At 55.6% G+C, this 17048-nt stretch overlaps 1 protein-coding gene across 2 annotated transcripts; it reads right to left on the minus strand.

The window, feature by feature from the left end:
* Positions 1–6476: 6476 nt before the first annotated feature.
* On the minus strand, positions 6477–15289 carry TBXT (T-box transcription factor T). 2 transcript variants are annotated; one of them, XM_042985367.1, is made up of 8 exons: positions 15084–15289; positions 14414–14678; positions 13543–13677; positions 12692–12753; positions 12510–12571; positions 10841–11014; positions 9278–9407; positions 6477–7401 (listed from the first exon to the last, which is right to left on the minus strand). In XM_042985367.1, the coding sequence occupies exons 1-8, from the start codon at positions 15287–15289 to the stop codon at positions 7128–7130; spliced, it is 1308 nt and encodes a 435-aa protein (XP_042841301.1). In that variant the 3' UTR covers positions 6477–7127. The 2 variants fall into 2 exon arrangements, with proteins under 2 accessions (XP_042841301.1, XP_042841299.1); XM_042985365.1 differs by having other exon boundaries at positions 10841–11017.
* Between the last annotated feature and the right edge of the window lie 1759 nt (positions 15290–17048).

The raw sequence follows: 17048 nt of genomic DNA on the forward strand, positions 1-17048 counted from the left end.
CTGCCCGGTCCCGGCCTGCCCATGTCCCCCACTCTCCACCGCCCGCCTTCGCTCCCTACGCTCCGTCCATGTTGCCCTTCTCGTTCCTTGAGCGGAACGGCTGTCTCTACTCTCAGAGTCTCTGGCTTGCTGCTCGGCCCCAGGACAGTGCTCCCACAGATCTGCCCCTGCCCACAGGTCTGTGTGACCTCAGGCTTGGCTTCAGTCACCTCCCTGGAGAAGCGCTCTTCTTACCTTACCTTAAGGGCTCCCAGCCCAGGTCGCCCTTCCTCCTAAGACACGGCTTATTTTCTCCCACGTACTTAGCACGATTCACATGTGTCTTCCTTTAAGAACTTTTTCTCTTGTTTTAGACGAAGTGACGGGGTTTCATCCACTGCGTTCCTTCTCCACCCGACGCTGTGTGTTAGCACACACGCGTATTCAGTATATGCGGACCGACAGAAGGGGGCAGGACGGTCACAGCTGTGGAGGCTTGGGGGGGTCCACGCGTCTCTCCCTTTCCTGCCCGTTCACACCTCTACCTTCTTTTCTACAAAAAGGGGATCGTTTCTTAGGAGGTTGAGTTGACACATGCGATGCTTAGAATAGTAACAGGCGCGTCATAAGCACCCAACATGGCAGCTGTTGCCAAGTCCCAGGAATGTAAAGCTGGGAGTCGGGTCGGCCAGCTGGCTTCTGTGGGTGCGGGAACCAAAGCAGTGGTGTCCATTTGGGTGCCGGGAGGCGAGCGTCTTCTACCGAGAGGATTCTCCCTGGGATTTATTGGGGGGGGGGGTGCGTCTGGGACCTTTACGATGCCCTGGGACTGAACAATGGTCTCTTCGTTTGATGTCTGGAAGCTTTTACACCTGAGTCAATGAAGATCCCGGGTGCGTCGGCAGTAAACCTTTCCTTTTAAGTGAAAGAAGGGCCATAGTGGGGTTGGGAAGGGGAACCTCCACCTTCCAGAACCTCTGCAAGCAGGTCACTTCTAGGAGAGAGTGTATGTGGAAGGGAGGAGCTGGAAAAACACCTCCACTCAAACTCTCACCAGGGGAAACCACTCTGCGGGGAATGCTCACCACTGGTTCTCACACCATCAGGCTTTTTACCGCCATTGACCTGGTGAGACAGCTCACCTCGCTTAGAAGCCAAAGTCGGACGCTTCACCGACCGGGCCACCCAGGCGCCCCCAGATAATGTTTATTTATTAACACAGGTTCTCTATAAATCGACGCCGAACAGTAATCATAGGTTAAAAAAGAAGAACAGGATAAAAGGGGGGATACGTTTTTCCTGTTTAAGGGTGTTTTCAATAGTACCTTGTAATGCCATTTGGGATCATTTACCAAACACGTGAGGTGCCTTCATTAGAACTGAACCCAGTATGTCTAAATTAAACACATAAAAGGCATAAGAAGCTATTAGTTAAAAAGCGGTGTTCATTTGTAATGAGAAAAATATGTATATTTTTGGATTCACCCCGAATTATTTGACTCAGAAATGGACAGAGAGTTGACGATAAGTTGAATTACTGTCTCCTGACTCGTGGGTCTCATCTCCCGCCGAATGCCCTGGGTGGGGAGTTATGGTTCCCCGTCCCACTGATGTAGGGCTTAGCCGTGTGACTTGATTGGACTCACATAATATGGGTGAAAGGTAAAGCTTGCGGGCTATGAGTAAAAGGTTTAAGAAGCGTGGAAGTTTCCGTTGGATCTCCTGTCACTTCCAACCTCCACCGTGAGAACCGCATCCCCAGATGGTGTGTCCCTTGAGCCTGGTCCCTGAGGAAAAAAAAACCCATGGACCATACTTAGCCCAGCCCTGCCTGGAAGGGAGCCACAGACCCCAATCTGCAGACCCTGACAAATAAGATCGGGGTCTGTGGCTCTCTTCCAGGCAGGGCTGGGCTAAACCCAAATAAGGGTCTGGTTTTGCGAGCACCTGAGATTTTGAGGTTGTTACACAGCATTGTCACGTCAAAACCTGATAAAGCTTGAGAACTGCAGACTTCCTGGGGCACCTGGGTGGCTCAGGTGATTAAGCGTCCGAATCTTGGTTTCGGCACAGGTCGTGATCTCACAGTTCATGAGATTGAGGCCCGAGTTGGACTCCGTGCTGACAGCACGGAACCTGCTTGGGTTTCTCTCTCTCTCTCTCTCACTCTCTCTCTCTCTCTCTCTCCCCCTCTCTCGGCACCCCCCTCACCCTCACTCGCACAGGCCAGCTCTCTCGCGTGCTCTCTCTCTCTCTCTCAAAATAAATAAATAAACCAAAAAAAGAGAATTGGAGAATTTCGTAACCAACGTGAAACTCAGCAGGGACTTGGAAGCACGTGGAATTCTTTGTCTAAATGGAATATTCCAGCCACACAGTCCTTGAGCACATACATAGAGGCTTGATAGGAGGCGGATGTTTACACAGGTGTCAAACGTGACACGCTGGGATCAGGGGTCACTATCCTTACTCACGTGCAAGCCTAGGCTTTGTTCCTAGAACAAGGTAAGAGAGGGTATCCGTCAAAACGATCTTCTCATTCGTTAGGGATGGATTCTTTCGGAGAAAGAGACAAGAGATATCAGAATAAAGTCTTGTCTGAAATAAGGCCCTAAGCAGATCGGTCCGGTCTTTTCGGTCCAAAAGTTATCCACTCTTAAGACCTGGGGCCCTCCATAACCCCAAACCTATGCAAATGAAGGCCAAGAGGAGAAAAACCCCAGAGTTACTGCCTGTTTAACGAGAGAGAGGGGCACCAGGCTGCCTCAGATGGATGGTGTGATTCTTGATCTTGGGGTCATGAGTTTGAGCCCCACGTGGGGTGTAGAGTTTACTTAAAATAAAAAATAATAATAAAAATAAAGGGGAAAGAAAACACCGGCTGGCACACGAGTGCGGCCAAGGCAGCCTTTTGGCCCCTCCTAGCCGAGGAGCTGGCCCTGGGCCCAGAGGAGGCCTCGCTGATGACGCCATGGGGGGCACTTCTGGGCGTAGAAGAAAGAGACAACATGGTGCGTTCAACTTACAGGTGCAGGCATTTCCACGCGTTTTCCACCTGAACACGGCGAGTTTCACGTCACTCTCCCGGAACCGAAACCTTTCCCCCACTCAGGTTTGGCTTCAGATTCTCTTACCTTCTGTCACGCGCAGAGTTTTGCCCAGAAAATGCTTGTCAGTTTTTCCTCTTCAATGTTGACCCTCTCGCTCTAGTGACCGGCCAACTCAGGGTCACCTGATACATTCCACTGCTTGTTTTCGCAACTGCGCTCCCACCTGGAGAAGTCGAGTGGAGCGCAGTTCATTTTCATCCCCAATGGAAGGGAAAGTGTCTTCCGAGTCGTCCTGAGCTGTCCAATATTGTCCATCTGTCCCCAGAGCTCTGAAGGCAGCTCTGTCAGTCTTCCGTTCTTAGCAGCAACAGCTCCATGCTCCGTGTGGTCTGATACATCCTTCCGATCTTCTGATACATATTCTCATATATTCTCTGTGCCCTTTGGAGTCTTATTCTCCCGACCCCAAGGGGGTTCGTAGTTGACCTCCCTTTTCCTCATTATTTTTTTTTTAATATATGAAATTTATTGTCAAATTGGTTTCCATACAACACCCAGTGCTCATCCCAAAACCTCATTATTTTTCTTCTTCCGTTCTAAAGACTTCTTTCTAGACCCTTCTAGCACTTCTGAAGATTTCTGGCTTTCCAGCTTCACGTCCTTTCTGATGAGCGGTTGACTCTTACCTTCAAAGGCAACCACCTTTTTACGAGCTACATGTGGGTTCCACTAAGCCCTCTGCTTTGTCTTTCCAGAGATGAGCCAAACCACTCCATCAGAAAGTCGGGTTCCGACCCTGGATTTCTCATAGAGATGTTGTGGTTTCTCTCATGTTCTTTTTTAATATTCTAACATTTGCCATCAAGTCCTCTCCAACTCGATGGCTGTCCTCTGTCGTCTCTTGTCTCTATTACCACGTGGACCCGAATGCAGCGCCCCTGCCAACAATCGGAGAGCCTCTTCGAACAGTCCCATCGCTTCTGCCTCTACACTGCCTGGTGGCCTCTTTTCTTCCTCCGCAGTCCTGTTTCCTCTTGTGCACTGCTGGTGAAAGTTCCTGGTGTCTTTTGGGTTGTCTTTCTTCCGTTGAATGAATTTCACAGCATTTTCAACTGACCCAGAAGGTAGCCAATGGGACAAAGTGCTGCCCTGAAAAGTTCAAGTTCTGGATAAAACAGATCTTTTTTTTTTTAACGTTTATTTATTTTTGAGAGGGTGAGTGGGGAGGGGCAGAGAGAGAGGGAGACACAGAATCCGAAGCAGGCTCCAGGCTCCGAGCTGTCAGCACAGAGCCCGACGTGGGGCTCGAACCCATGAACTGTGAGATCGTGACCTGAGCTGAAGTCGGATGCTCAACCAACTGAGCCACCCAGGTGCCCCAAAAAGTATTTTTCTTTTTAGAACGCAAAACCCTATCACCACCACCTTCCCCCCAAAAGAAAAAAAGATCTGATAAAACAATCCAGCCACATACATTAAAAGTTGTAGAGAACAGTTTCTAAAGACTACTTTCACCTTATATTCACACAGGGGTCAGTCCCCCCATAAGCCACAGACAAGGGATGCAGATTATACAATTTCTTTTCAAATATTGGGCTGTGTATCTTTTTTTGTTTGTGAATAATTGAGAGCCTGCCTTAATCTTGGTAGACAAATAATTCCTAGGAATGTCCCTCCAGATAAGAAAGAAATTTGCAGTCCAAATCAGGACAGATGGCCTAGGATCTTGACTAGATGTTTCGTACATGCAGCCATACCTTATTCTAAGGATTCCATAAGTAGAGCTGGGCAACTATTTGTTTTATTGGCTTAGAATTTTATCTACGATGCTGTAGCACAAATCACTGTTTCTACCCACTTTCCAACACCTTTCTCTCTTTCATTTCTCACAACAGCCCCAGCAGGCAAGCATGTTCTTCCTCCGTCTTTACAGATAAGGAACTTGAATTTCCGGAGTGCGTAACTCACTCTCCCGGGGTCCCACAGCAAGTGAGCCCAACGGGCACTCAAATCCGGGTCTTCTGCACCAAACTGTGGGCTCTTTGCCCCACATGGCTGTCGCCGCCCCACCGCACAAGCGGGAAATCACTGTTTGGTTACTTCAATATTAATTCCCTGAATTTGAACCGGGGGTCACCTTTAGAAACTCCCGTGTCCCTCTTCTACATGTAAAATCAGTCTCCCTGGCCAGAGTGGAAGGCCCCTGGAGAAAGGGCCGTGTGACTCAGTCTCCCTGCAGTCCCCAGCACGGGGCAGGGCCGTGTTCCCTGGCCGCGACCTCCAGGAACGTGTCCTCAAGACAAGAACCCTCCACCCAGGCTCTTCTTGCTCCCTCCGGTCAGTCCTGGGGGACAAGACCCTGATGCCAGCCTTCACAGAGCAGCCGGCTGCAGGGGAGTCCAAGTTTTCGGGATCCCAGGGGACCGTCCGTCCCTCCAAAGCCCAGCGCTTCTCCAGCAGACCCCGCCTGTGCTGGGCAGGAGCCACAGCGTGGACTACGGCCCGTTTCATTTCCCACTTCTACTCGCGCAGTGGCTTATTCAAAAATTATGCTCGTAACACCCTTGTCAATAAACCTTCTGATGTGGGATAGGTCTGCACGTTGAGTGAGCAGCGGTTACGAAATCGAGGAAAACTAGGGGCAAAGAGTGGACGAGAGCCGTGTCCCACTTGGAAAGCAGGCACAAGGGCACTGCACACTCAGCCCTCTGCGCTGAGTTCTGGGTTCGCCCTCAGTGCGACAAATGGATCGCCGCGGGTCCTAGAAAGAGCAGTGGAGCCGAAGGAAGCCCCAGCATTGGGCTGGGCCCCTGGCCATGATACCTAAGGAGTTCACCAAGGGCACTAAAAAGTTAGCAGTGCTGACTTGTAAAAACACTACTCCCACTCCCTCGGGAAGTTTCGAAGCCCCTCTGCCTCGTTTCTCTTCACCCTTAACGTCCACGACACCACGTGTGTCCATAGTGTCACCTTACTGGCCGAGCTCCGACGGACTGGCCATCTGTAGCTCTTGGCAATTCTGAATAGGAGGTTCAAGTACGCAGCATCCAACTAAGCGTTCAGCCACTAGATGGAAAGACTGCCCCGATCGAGCCGTCTGGTTCTCTGCTCAGAACGCCAGCAGGGAAGATATTTACAAATGCCCTATTGTTCCCACATATCAACTGTCGCTTTGTGTCAGTTCATGTTAGCGCTGGCCATCGCCCACAATGCCATCCCCCACGACTCGGTGTTGACTCTCTTGAAAGTCAATTATCACCTTCTGCATTTTTGTGGTAATGAGCAACGAGTGAATACACGCAGTTCACACGCAGCTCTGCAGCTCGTTAGACGAAGCATTAAGGTTCACAACAGATTACAATGCTCCTTTGGGACAAGGTCTTTGCCACCAGCCGTCACAGACTTTCGCCCCCCAAAAAGAGGAGTCTGAATAAAAACTAGACCAACCAAACTTGGATATTGCTTTTATTTTGCAGAAAAAGGCCTCCTGCTGATTGTCTTTGGCTACTTAAAAGACAAATATAAACGATCGTAGGTTTAACAACACAAGAGGTTAACTACCGATGCTCAAAATGAACACGTTCTAGTGGGCAGAGCGGGCAAGTCTGCATTTCAACTACAACCTGCTGTCCTCGGCTGTGACATTATCCTGTCCTTCCCGGCACAGGCCCAGCTGTGACCGCCGCCACAGAGGGTCTGGGAAGTCCTCCAAAGCCACAAGGAAGAGAACTGAGTGTGCACCTGTCTTGCACGAGTAGGACCGGTGGGGTTTACAACTGCTGGCGGGCCGAGGCTGCACGTGCCGTATGAGAAACGCCACGTGTCTGACCCCAGCAAATGGCGTTTATCGCAAATCACGGTAAATTCGGGCCGCCGCGCTGCTTCCGTGCAGAGTTCACTGCGGGTGCGCGGCGGGCACGGCACTCCTGAGGGACGGCGGGACACGTGTCCCTCCTCCTAACCGTAAAGGGAGGGTGACGGGGCCTGTTTCCTTCCCTCAACCCAGGAGCGGCCACCTCGGTACCCGGGAGGTGAATCGGACCCGCACTTGCGGCTGCCACAGCGAAGTCCCGCGTCGTTTACGACACAGGCCTCGATTCACATGGAAGGTGGCGACACGGGCGTCCACGAGGCTATGAGGCGGGCTTGGGCCGAGGCGTCGTACTGGCTGTCAGGGATGTCTGTGGCCGCGGGGGCCCCTTCGTACAGCGGGGATCCCGAGGAGGGGGAGGCCGGGACCGGGTGGGCGAGAGGCGCTGCGTGTGCGGAGGGTCCCCGGAAGAACTGGGCGCCCAGCCCGTTGGACATCCCCGCGGTCTGGGCGCCGGGCGTGATGGAGCCGCTGCTCACGGACCACAGGCTCGGGTACTGGCTGAAATGCAAACGTGGAGACAGTCAGGCACAGACCTGGAGCGGGGCCCCAGACCGGCTGCGGGAGGGACAGCAACGGCCAACGACCCGAGTGCTGACCAGGGCGCGGACGGCGTCTTCCAAGCAGGTCACCCGCTCTGTTAGTCAACCACACCCTGAGGCGACCCTCAGGTGCACACCCCACTGCACCGACCCTCGAGAGGCAGACAACACCCTCCTGAAGCATGATGGTTTGGAAGGTGCTTCTGACGGTGACTCCAAAACAAGGACTCCAAAACAAGGTCCCCTGCACCTTGTCCTGGGCAGCGATGCCCGCCAGCGGGGCGCGGTGCAGCAAGAACAGGTCTGAGAGTCCGACCCGGAGCCCCACCCTTCCCTAGCTGCGTCAGGGAACACTGGCCTGTAACCAGTTTCGAGCCTGTGTCCCAATCCGTGGAAGGAGGGGTTGCACATCGGTATTAGACCCTTCGGTCTGGGAACGTAGACGTCAGCAGGTTGCAAACCTGCTAAAATCGTTTGGAGAAAACGTCTTCCTATAAATGAAGGCGACCTTACTCTACGTGGTGCTATAATGCTTACCGAGCCATGTGCTGTATTTCAGCTGTATTTGAACTTGAAAACAACCCTGAGTTGAAGGAAGTAGTCTACCGCCCCCTGTTTATAGACAGAACACATGGCTCTGAGATGCCCAGTCCGGATGGTGCTGTGGGGTGCCCCCCCTGCCAGGGGTCTGTAACCTGCAGGTGATTCCATTTCTGTGCTGGTTTCTAAGCGACCGTCCCGCCCTTGAAAAGTTGGCTGCTTCACGCACCTGAAGCGCTGTTTGCTTTATTTTTTACAGGCAGACACTTAGATTCTTATTATCAAAGAATTCTTTCCTAGACAAAAGAATTAAGATCTGAGGCATAGTATGATATGCTAAATAGAATAAAGGCACTGCTTTCGAAGTCGAGATAACTTGTCTACAGACTCATTCTACTGTGAGCCACCAACTTGCCAAATCATTTAATATCCCTGAGCCTGTTTCTTCGGTAGAAAATGAGAGTTGACTTTCAACTTTGTCTTAGTTTTTTATAATAACCCTATGAAAACCCTCCGTATGTTCACCAATCAGCTTGATTTTTTTTTTTTTTAAATTTTTGTTTTTCAACGTTTTTTATTTATTTTTGGGACAGAGAGAGACAGAGCATGAACGGGGGAGGGGCAGAGAGAGAGGGAGACACAGAATCGGAAACAGGCTCCAGGCTCCGAGCCATCAGCCCAGAGCCTGACGCGGGGCTCGAACTCACGGACCGCGAGATCGTGACCTGGCTGAAGTCGGACGCTTAACCGACTGCGCCACCCAGGCGCCCCAATCAGCTTGATTTTTTAAGCCCATCTCCCCCTACATTATTTTCAAGTTAATAATAAAGCATCCATTGTTCTTTACTAGTTACCAGCAACCACGTTAAGGACTTTGGTCCTATATCCACAGGAAAACCAACTACACCTTTTCCCTTAATTTAATAGCTCTTCTCAAAAAAAGGCGCTAGAAACATTTCTTCAGATTACACCTGCTGACCCCAACTCTGTAAAGACAAAGAGATGGGGTCATTTGGCGTTCTTGTAGAAACGAGGCTCCGAGAGTTTAAGAGACTTGTCCTTCGCAGGAACTAGTAAGTGCCAGAGCCAGGATGGGGGCCCTGGCTTCCCTGTTATATCTCTATCCATGCCGCACCGTGGTCACGCAACCTGGGATCCCCGGGTTAGCGGTACGGCCACAAATAACTGCCCAGCCGCCCCCAGGTGAAGGGCAGAATAAAGACCAAGGATGGAAACGGCAGGACGTCACATTCGGGGTCCCAGGACGCTCTGCAGCATGTCCGGACACACGTTACCTGGAGCCAGCCGGCGGGCCGGCGCTGTGGCCCACGGGGAGCATGCTGGTATGGGCAGGCGTTCCCAGGCTGGGCCAGCCGTCGCGGGACTGGAGCATGGATAAGCATGCAGACGGATCGTCAGAATAGGCTGTGGGAGGTGACAAGCCATCGTTATGGACGCCATTGGCCTGTTTCGTTGGTCATCAAAGGCAAATATTTACGGCCGTACGTCTGTTTTGGAAAACGCATCCAAGTCAGCCCAAGCCTTTTCTTTATCTTTAGATCAGCAGATGCCCCATAGAAACGGAATCCTACAACCACTGGATGGGGGGTGAATTATCTTTAAATTTTGTTAACGTTTATTTATTTTTGGGAGACAGAGAGAGACAGAGCGTGAGCGACAGAGGGGCAGAAAGAGAAGGAGACACAGAATCGGAAGCAGGCTCCAGGCGCCGAGCTGTCAGCACGGAGCCCGACACGGGGCTCGAACCCACAGACCGCGAGATCATGGCCTGAGCCGAAGTCGGACGCTCAACCGACTGAGCCACCCAGGCGCCCTAGGGATTAATTATCTTTAAAAATAAAAATAAACAGGGGCATCGGACTTTGGCTCAGGTCACGATCTCGCAGTTCGTGGGTTCGAGCCTCGCGTCGGGCTTTGGGCTGACAGCTCGGAGCCCGGAGCCTGCTTCGGATTCTGTGTCTCCCTCTCTCTCTCTCTGCCCCTCCCCCGGCTCCCGTTCTGTCTCTCTCTTTCAATAATAAACGTTAAAAAAAATAATAAATGTAACTTTAGCCTGTCTTTTCCGAAAACGTTATTTCTTAAGATTTGAAAGGACTTTAGAAACACTTGCTTCAGACAAAACTAAAATACGATCTTCTAACCTCAGGGTCCAGCCGCTGGTTGAACAAGTCCCAGTGACTATTTCTTTCCCAAATAAGCTCCTTTCATTTCAAATCAGCTTTAATTGCTTAATTGTTTTATGGTGTTCATTAACTATGTTCCTCTTTTTAGAGCCAGACAATATCAAGTCTAGCCGTGCATGGTGTTAGAGGAAGTTAGGGAAGGGATGTCAGGGGTCCAGCCCTGTGCTCACAGTCCTTAAGCGCTCGTCAGGATCAGCCGGAAGACTGCGGATTCAGTAGGTGTGGGGTAGTTTCCAGGTGATGCCCGCGCCGCTGGCCCAGGCACCACACTTGGAGAGACACTGCAAAATCACGCGTGGGTCTGGTTCAGCCAGTAATTCTCACGCCCATCTGACCCAGCATCATCACTTTAGAGGGGTCCATAAAATATCCAAACCTGGGCCCCCGGAGACAGACCCGCAGCTCAGGAAAAACAGATGCATTTCAGCACCGCAAGCCCCCTGGGCCGGACCTCACACCTTCAGTGCGAAGCCAGCGGTGGGCGGGATGCGAAACGAAGGTCCGTCTTGAGCCACTAAGGGGCTGGCTTGGGTCCGCTCCAGAGGACATTCTTCCAATCCTGGTCTCCAGAACCCATCCTACCGATAGAGGCCTTTCCAGACGCGGTCTCCCATCCACCCCCAAAGCCCGGGTCTACTGCGACTTAGAACTTACTTGGAGAATTATTCCGATGTGCGTAAGGGCTGGGGTAGGGGGACGGACGGTGGTTCCTCAGGGCGGGGTACCTTTCACAGCCGTGAGTGGAGGGAAGTGAGAGGGGCCCTCCGAACTGTGGGTGGGGGGCGGCGGGCGGGCACAGGGTGCTGGTTCCAGGGATGAGCCACCCCCCTGCTGTGAGAAAAGAGCGCTGAGTAACTGGCATTTGCATACCTCCCTTATTTAAAGGACAGGACAGCTGAGACCAGAAAACCGGGGGTGTCTTCCCGAGGGGTCCCCGACGAAGAGAGGACTCATAGCGTCTAACACCAAGTCCCCAGATCAAGTTCCGAGGCATCTGGGCTTCAGCTCCACACGAGAGGCCATAGGCGGACGAGGGTTTCCACAGCCACAGGGCACCCGAGAAGGGCCGGGGAACCCCAGCCTCGGCCAACACCTGCTGCTTCCTCACCCCCTCTGCCTCGACCCCCCAGAACCTTCCGAGGCCCGTCAGCTTCCAGGCCCTAACTGCTGAGCATGAAAAAAGGCGGAAACAGATGAAATTCAGAACCAGACACGCTCAAGACACACGGGGCGACTCACGCGCGTGGCACCCCCTCCCCTCCCTTCACCTGCTCCTACCGCCACCCCCTCCCCCGCCCCAGGAGCTGTGTCCCCACTGGAGCCAGTTTCTTCCTGCTTTTCTTCTGCTTTAGGCTCAAGGTTCTCCCCGTCGTGCATCAGAGAATCACTCCCTCCACACCAGGCCCGCCTCTCACCCTCCAATCTCTTCTCCAGTCACTGGTTTTTAAGGCATTTTTTTTTTTTTAATTCAGAAACGCAACCTCTACAGGGACAACTATTCTGGCTCTAATTTCCAAATGACAAACAATTCCTGGGACAACATTCAAATGCTCTTCTAAAAGAGCTGTTTGTTAAATTGGCCGAGAAGAGGGTTAAAGAAGAAATAGACTGGAAACGTGCCATGCTGGTCTATCCGGCCTCCGGAAGAAGCGGCAAACGCGAACTTTTCTGTCCATTATTTAAATTCCAAGCCCCATCCCTGTATAGAGAGGACAGCTACACAGAACTTGGCCTCCTGATGGCTCTCTAGACCCGCACCCCCGGGCTCTGGCTGGTGCAACTGGAAAAGGGAGCTGGACTGGGAGCCCTCTTCCCAGCCTACAAGCCGCCGTTCCCTCTAAAACCAGCCTCAGGTGACGGCCACCCCTGGAACCGAAACGGGCCAAGGGAAAAACCACACCGCTCATGAGCATCGTTCCCAACACAACCCTCCAGTCTCCTATCGCTGACAAAGAGAGAAACCGTATCTAACGAGCTGGCTTCTCCACTTGCCCAACATGGCAGGGTCCAGCCACCCACCAAGATCTCAGCGATCCGACCCAGCCCTGGCTCGAGCTGCCTCGGAGCCGGACAAAAGACCCCAGGTAAACTCGCCCTGGGCTTCTTGGTCAAGGGTGCTGAATGGCACCCACAGCCCTCCCAGTTGGATCGAGGGTGAAGACCAGTAGTAAAGGAGCCTCAACATCATGGGCCCACGTGCCCTGCACGGCAGAAGGGCGGTCAACTTCCCCAAACGCGCCGCGGTTCGCCCCTCCGGCTTCCGGCCCTCAGCTGCCTAGTCCCCGAGGGAAGGGACGCTGAGACAGAGTGCAACAAACCGTACATTGGGAGTACCCGGGCTGCTGGCTGTCTCCAGGCTCCTCTGTCATATCCTTGTGATCGCTTCTGCCAAAACAACGCATCGAACTGTCAAAAAGGAGAACTTTCGGAAAACAGCATTTGCAGAAATATTTCCTCTTTCTGCATATTTCTTGGCCCGCAGGGTAGAAGTTAGAAACCTCTCACCTTTCCTTTGCGTCAAGGAAAGCTTTTGCAAACGGATTGTATTTAATTTTAAGAGCTGTGATCTGAAAAACAAGAATTCACGGTTACTGGTACACAGCCGGAGGATTGTTTGGTACCAGGAAACTGGGAAACATCAGTGCGTCCCTTTAAAGATTCAGACAGAACCGGACCCCCTCCCGGTGGATTTTTCTGTTTGGGTCTGAGGTGGCTGAGCAATGGGAACATTTCACAAAGTACGTTGTTAAAAGCTGCTTTTCTGAGCGGAAATCACGGGAAGAAGTTTAACCCGCGGCTGACAACATTCTGCGCACAGAAATCAAACAAACGTGGTTCAAAACATAACCCGGATCCGCTTAGGAAAGAGCGACCTTCCAGGGCTCTCAGGTGGCCAACACGGACAACCTAACCAGCTCATCACACAACGTCTGCACGCTGGGCTCAGACTTTGAGATTTACAGGCAGGGACCAGTGTTGGGCACCTTGCGGATTCTTGCCCCTCCCGGATGCCGGTCAGGACGCTTTCCAAAGATTTCCTCCCTCCCTCCCTCATCTTGCTCCCAAGAAATTCGCACGGCACTTCACCTAAAAGTTTTGTTCTTTTCGTTCGGAGATTCATTTGGTAGATGGTTCTAGTTTTAGACGCGTTAACAGAGAAATAAGGGCAAAAGGCCTGGCCAAGGACCGGGACTAAACTTTTCGCCCCTCTGGGCCGATTTTACGCTCATGGCAGGTTATCTGATGAGGCCTTACTTACCAGGCTAAAATGCCCCAGTGCCCCACACGCAGAGTCTCTGCATGCTTTGTGAGCTCCGAGGGAACGTCGCCCACCCAGACGCCTCCCCGCCGCTCACCTCCTCGTTCTGATAAGCGGTCACCGCTATGAACTGGGTCTCCGGGAAGCAGTGGCTGGTGATCATGCGCTGGGCGCCCCCAACTCTCACTATGTGGATCCGAGGCTCGTACTTATGTAAGGAGTTCAGCATGATCTGGGGGAAGCAGAGAAACCAGACCTTCAGATAAGGAAACGTCCCTTGCCCTGCTGCTGAGGAGAAAAATACACGCGATGTGCACAGAGCCGTGTAGCTCACAGCAAAGTGTCTCTTTGCTGGTAAGTGGGCGGGTTTCCCCACGGGCACTGCTTCCCACGACTCGTGTTAAACAAAAAAAAGGAATGTGAGATGCTACACCCCAGTAGAGGCAATGAATGCCCATCATGAACTCCTTTGACCCGGTGGAGTAACCTGTTAATGCTTCCAGGATGGAAGTAGACGTCTTTAAAAGCCTGGGCTTGTGTGCGAGGCGCTTGAACCTGGGGTCTCCCGGTTGGGCTCTCAGAAAATGCCAAATTTACAAGTTTGTTCAGAGCACACGGCCACACGGCAGCCCATATTTAGCTCCAAAGTGACCACTGCCCCTCAAGGCTGGTATTTTCTCTGCCCCTAGGGCGGTGGAGGGCTTGAATGCAAAAGCTCCCCCCAGCCTGAGACCCAGACCGGCTGAGTCTTCAAAGGGGAAGCTTTGCCCCCTGCCCCGCGCTGCAGACCTTGCTGTTGCCCTCATCGCTTTCCTATAAACAACACCGAAGGCTTAATTGAGGCCGGCGGTGGCAGTTTCTCCCGGACAGAGGTCACCTGGCGCGCAAGCACAGCCCCTCCCAAGGCTCCGCCAGCGGAAGGTGCGGCCCCGCGGCCCCCTGCCCGGCGCGGGCTCCATCACACCTACCTGACCCCCTCCGTTGAGCTTGTTGGTGAGCTTGACTTTGCTGAAGGATACAGGCGCCTTCATCCAGTGCGCCCCGAAGTTGGGCGAGTCCGGGTGGATGTAGACGCAGCTGGGCGCCTGCGGCTCGGGCTTGCCGCCCGGGACCCACTCTCCGTTCACATACTTCCAGCGGTGGTTGTCGGCCGCCACGAAGTCCAGGAGGAAGGAGTACATGGCGTTGGGGTCCAGGCCGGACACGTTCACCTTCAGCACCGGGAACATCCTCCTGGAAAGGAAGGAGTGCGGCAGGAGGACCCCCAGAGAGGAGCTTTTGGACCGAAGGCACGCAACCCGGGACAGAGGCGGCTGTCATGTGGGGGCAGAGAGAAGCCCCCACGCCCCCGCTTCCCAGAGCCCCCCTAGGTCCCCAGGCGTCCCCCACGCACTCTCACGGCCTCCGGAGGCAGGGTCGGGGAGCACTGGCCGAGGGCTCTCCGCGCGCGGGGCAAGCGCGTGTCCCCGGGACGCCTCCCGAACTTCCGCGGGGAAGACCTCAGGAGAGTGGCGGCGGGGGCACACCGGGCTCCGCGGCCGAGCGAGCGGAAGGGAGCAAGAAAGACCCCCCCCCACCCCCACCCCGTCCCCGGCAGGAAGCCTTCTCCGGGCCCCCGGGCGCCCCGCGCGCGCCTACCGGCCGTTCTTGGTCACGATCATCTCGTTGGTGAGCTCCTTGAAGCGCAGCCACAGCTCGCTCTCCTCCAGGCCCACGCGCAGCTCGCGCTCCGTGGGGTCGCCCTTCTCGCTGCCCGCCTGCAGCTCGCTCTCCACGGCGCTCAGCAGGTGGTCCACTCGGTACTGCAGGCTCTTCCCCGCGCCCTCGGCGCCGGGCGAGCTCATCCTCCCGCCCGCCCCCTCCCCGCCGCCCCCCGAAGCCCCGACTCGCGACGCGACAGCCACCTTCACCCCGGCCGGCCGGCGGCCGCTTTTCCGAGACGGCGCCGGGCTCCCGGGCGGAGGGCGAGGAGCGCGACCTGGGGGGGGAGGGGGCGGGGGAGAGGGGTGGGGGGGAAGGCTCTTCCACTTGAACTCCCGCGACGCACGACCCGAGTAGGTCTCCGGGGACCGCACCGGCGTCCCCTCCCATAAATAGGGCCGCGGCGGCCGCCGAGGGGAGCGGCCGATTGGGCCGCGCGCCCTTTGAAGTGCGGGGGCGACTGCCCATTGGCCGCGCGCGGCCATTTCAGACCCGGCGCGGGGGCTGGGGACGCCGGGGGACCCACCCCGGGCTCCCGCGCCCGCTTCCTGTCAGCCGGGGCCCCGGCCCGACGCGTCCCCGGCCCGGCCCCTCCGCCCCCGCCCTCCCCCAAGCGTTTGCGCCTCCATCAAAGCGGCGGGGCGGGGGCCGCGGGGCCGGGCGCCGGGGCTGGGCCCCTGCCCGCGCGTCCCCGAGGGGCTGCCGTCGCGCGGGGGCCGGCCCGGGGTCGCCCCGCCGGCGCCCGGAGCCCGGCCCCCGCAGAAGGGCGCGCGCCCCCGCGCAGTGTCGCCCGGTCGTGCGCCCCGCGGGACCGGGTCCCTCCGCTCCGCTAGCGCCCGAGACCGGGGATCGGCCCACCCGGCGCCCCCGTCCCCGCGCCTGGGCGGCCCGAGCCTCTGCCCGACGGTGGGCTCCGCGCCCAGAGAGGGAAATACTCAGAAATCAACCAAACGGGTCCCTTTAGGAAGTTTTCCCGCCTGCTGCGTAAACGCGGGACTTGGATGACGGGGTTTGCGCGTGCACTGAGTGGGACCTGGGGGTTTGCGTGGCTTCTGTGGTCTGATCTTTCCTTCCGCGGAAGGTGGGCGCGGGAGGAGGCTGGCCAGGGTGCTCCCGGGAGAGCAGGGTTCGGGGTGCGCCTCCCCGCCAGGCCCCGGGGGGCCGCAGCGCCCGGCGGCGTGGGGAGCGGGTGGTTTATGACCTTTCGGTGAGAACCTCCGCCAGGAGAGCGAAGGAAAGGTGACAATGAGCAGGAAATAGTTCAATGAGGTCTCTTTAAACAATAACATTCCTCCTAAAACGGGAGCCCGGGAGGCGAGGAGGAGCAGCAGGTCCGAGCGCCGGCTGCGCGCCTCTGAACCCCATGGCCACCGCTCTAACCCGAGCGTGCGGTTCCAGCCGGTTCCCGGGTCTTCGCCGCGCGCACCCCGCCCCCACGGCCCGGGGTTGGGGGGGAGCCAGTGCATCGGGTGGGGCGGCCCACGCAGGACAGCCCCGCGCCCGAGCTAGGGGGCTCTCCCGGCAGGACGCGGGGTCTGCGCCCCGGCCACCCCCTCCCTGCCGGGGCAAGCCGCGGGAGGGATCCGGGCCTTCGCCTCCCGGGAGCCAGCCCTGGGGGTACAGGGGACGCCCGCCGCCCCCCTGGGGTGGAGATAGCGTGTTTCCAGAGCTGGTTTCCGCCCCTCTCCAAATGGGTCCTGAAGAGCCGGGAAGCCCAGCGCACCTCGTCCCTGTACGCATTTCTCGGTTTCTTTTGTTGTCTAGGACGCAGGCGATTCCCAAGGGGCTGAGCCGAGGGGGGGGGGGGGGGGGAGGGAGGATTTTCCTTCTGGAAAGAGGCACCGAAAGGACCTCATTTGCCCCTGACAGCCGGGCCCTCCCGAGTGGCCATCCACCCGGCTC

This window comes from Panthera tigris, chromosome B2 (assembly GCF_018350195.1).
Source record: "Panthera tigris isolate Pti1 chromosome B2, P.tigris_Pti1_mat1.1, whole genome shotgun sequence".
In the NCBI taxonomy this organism is placed as follows: Eukaryota; Metazoa; Chordata; class Mammalia; order Carnivora; family Felidae; genus Panthera; species Panthera tigris.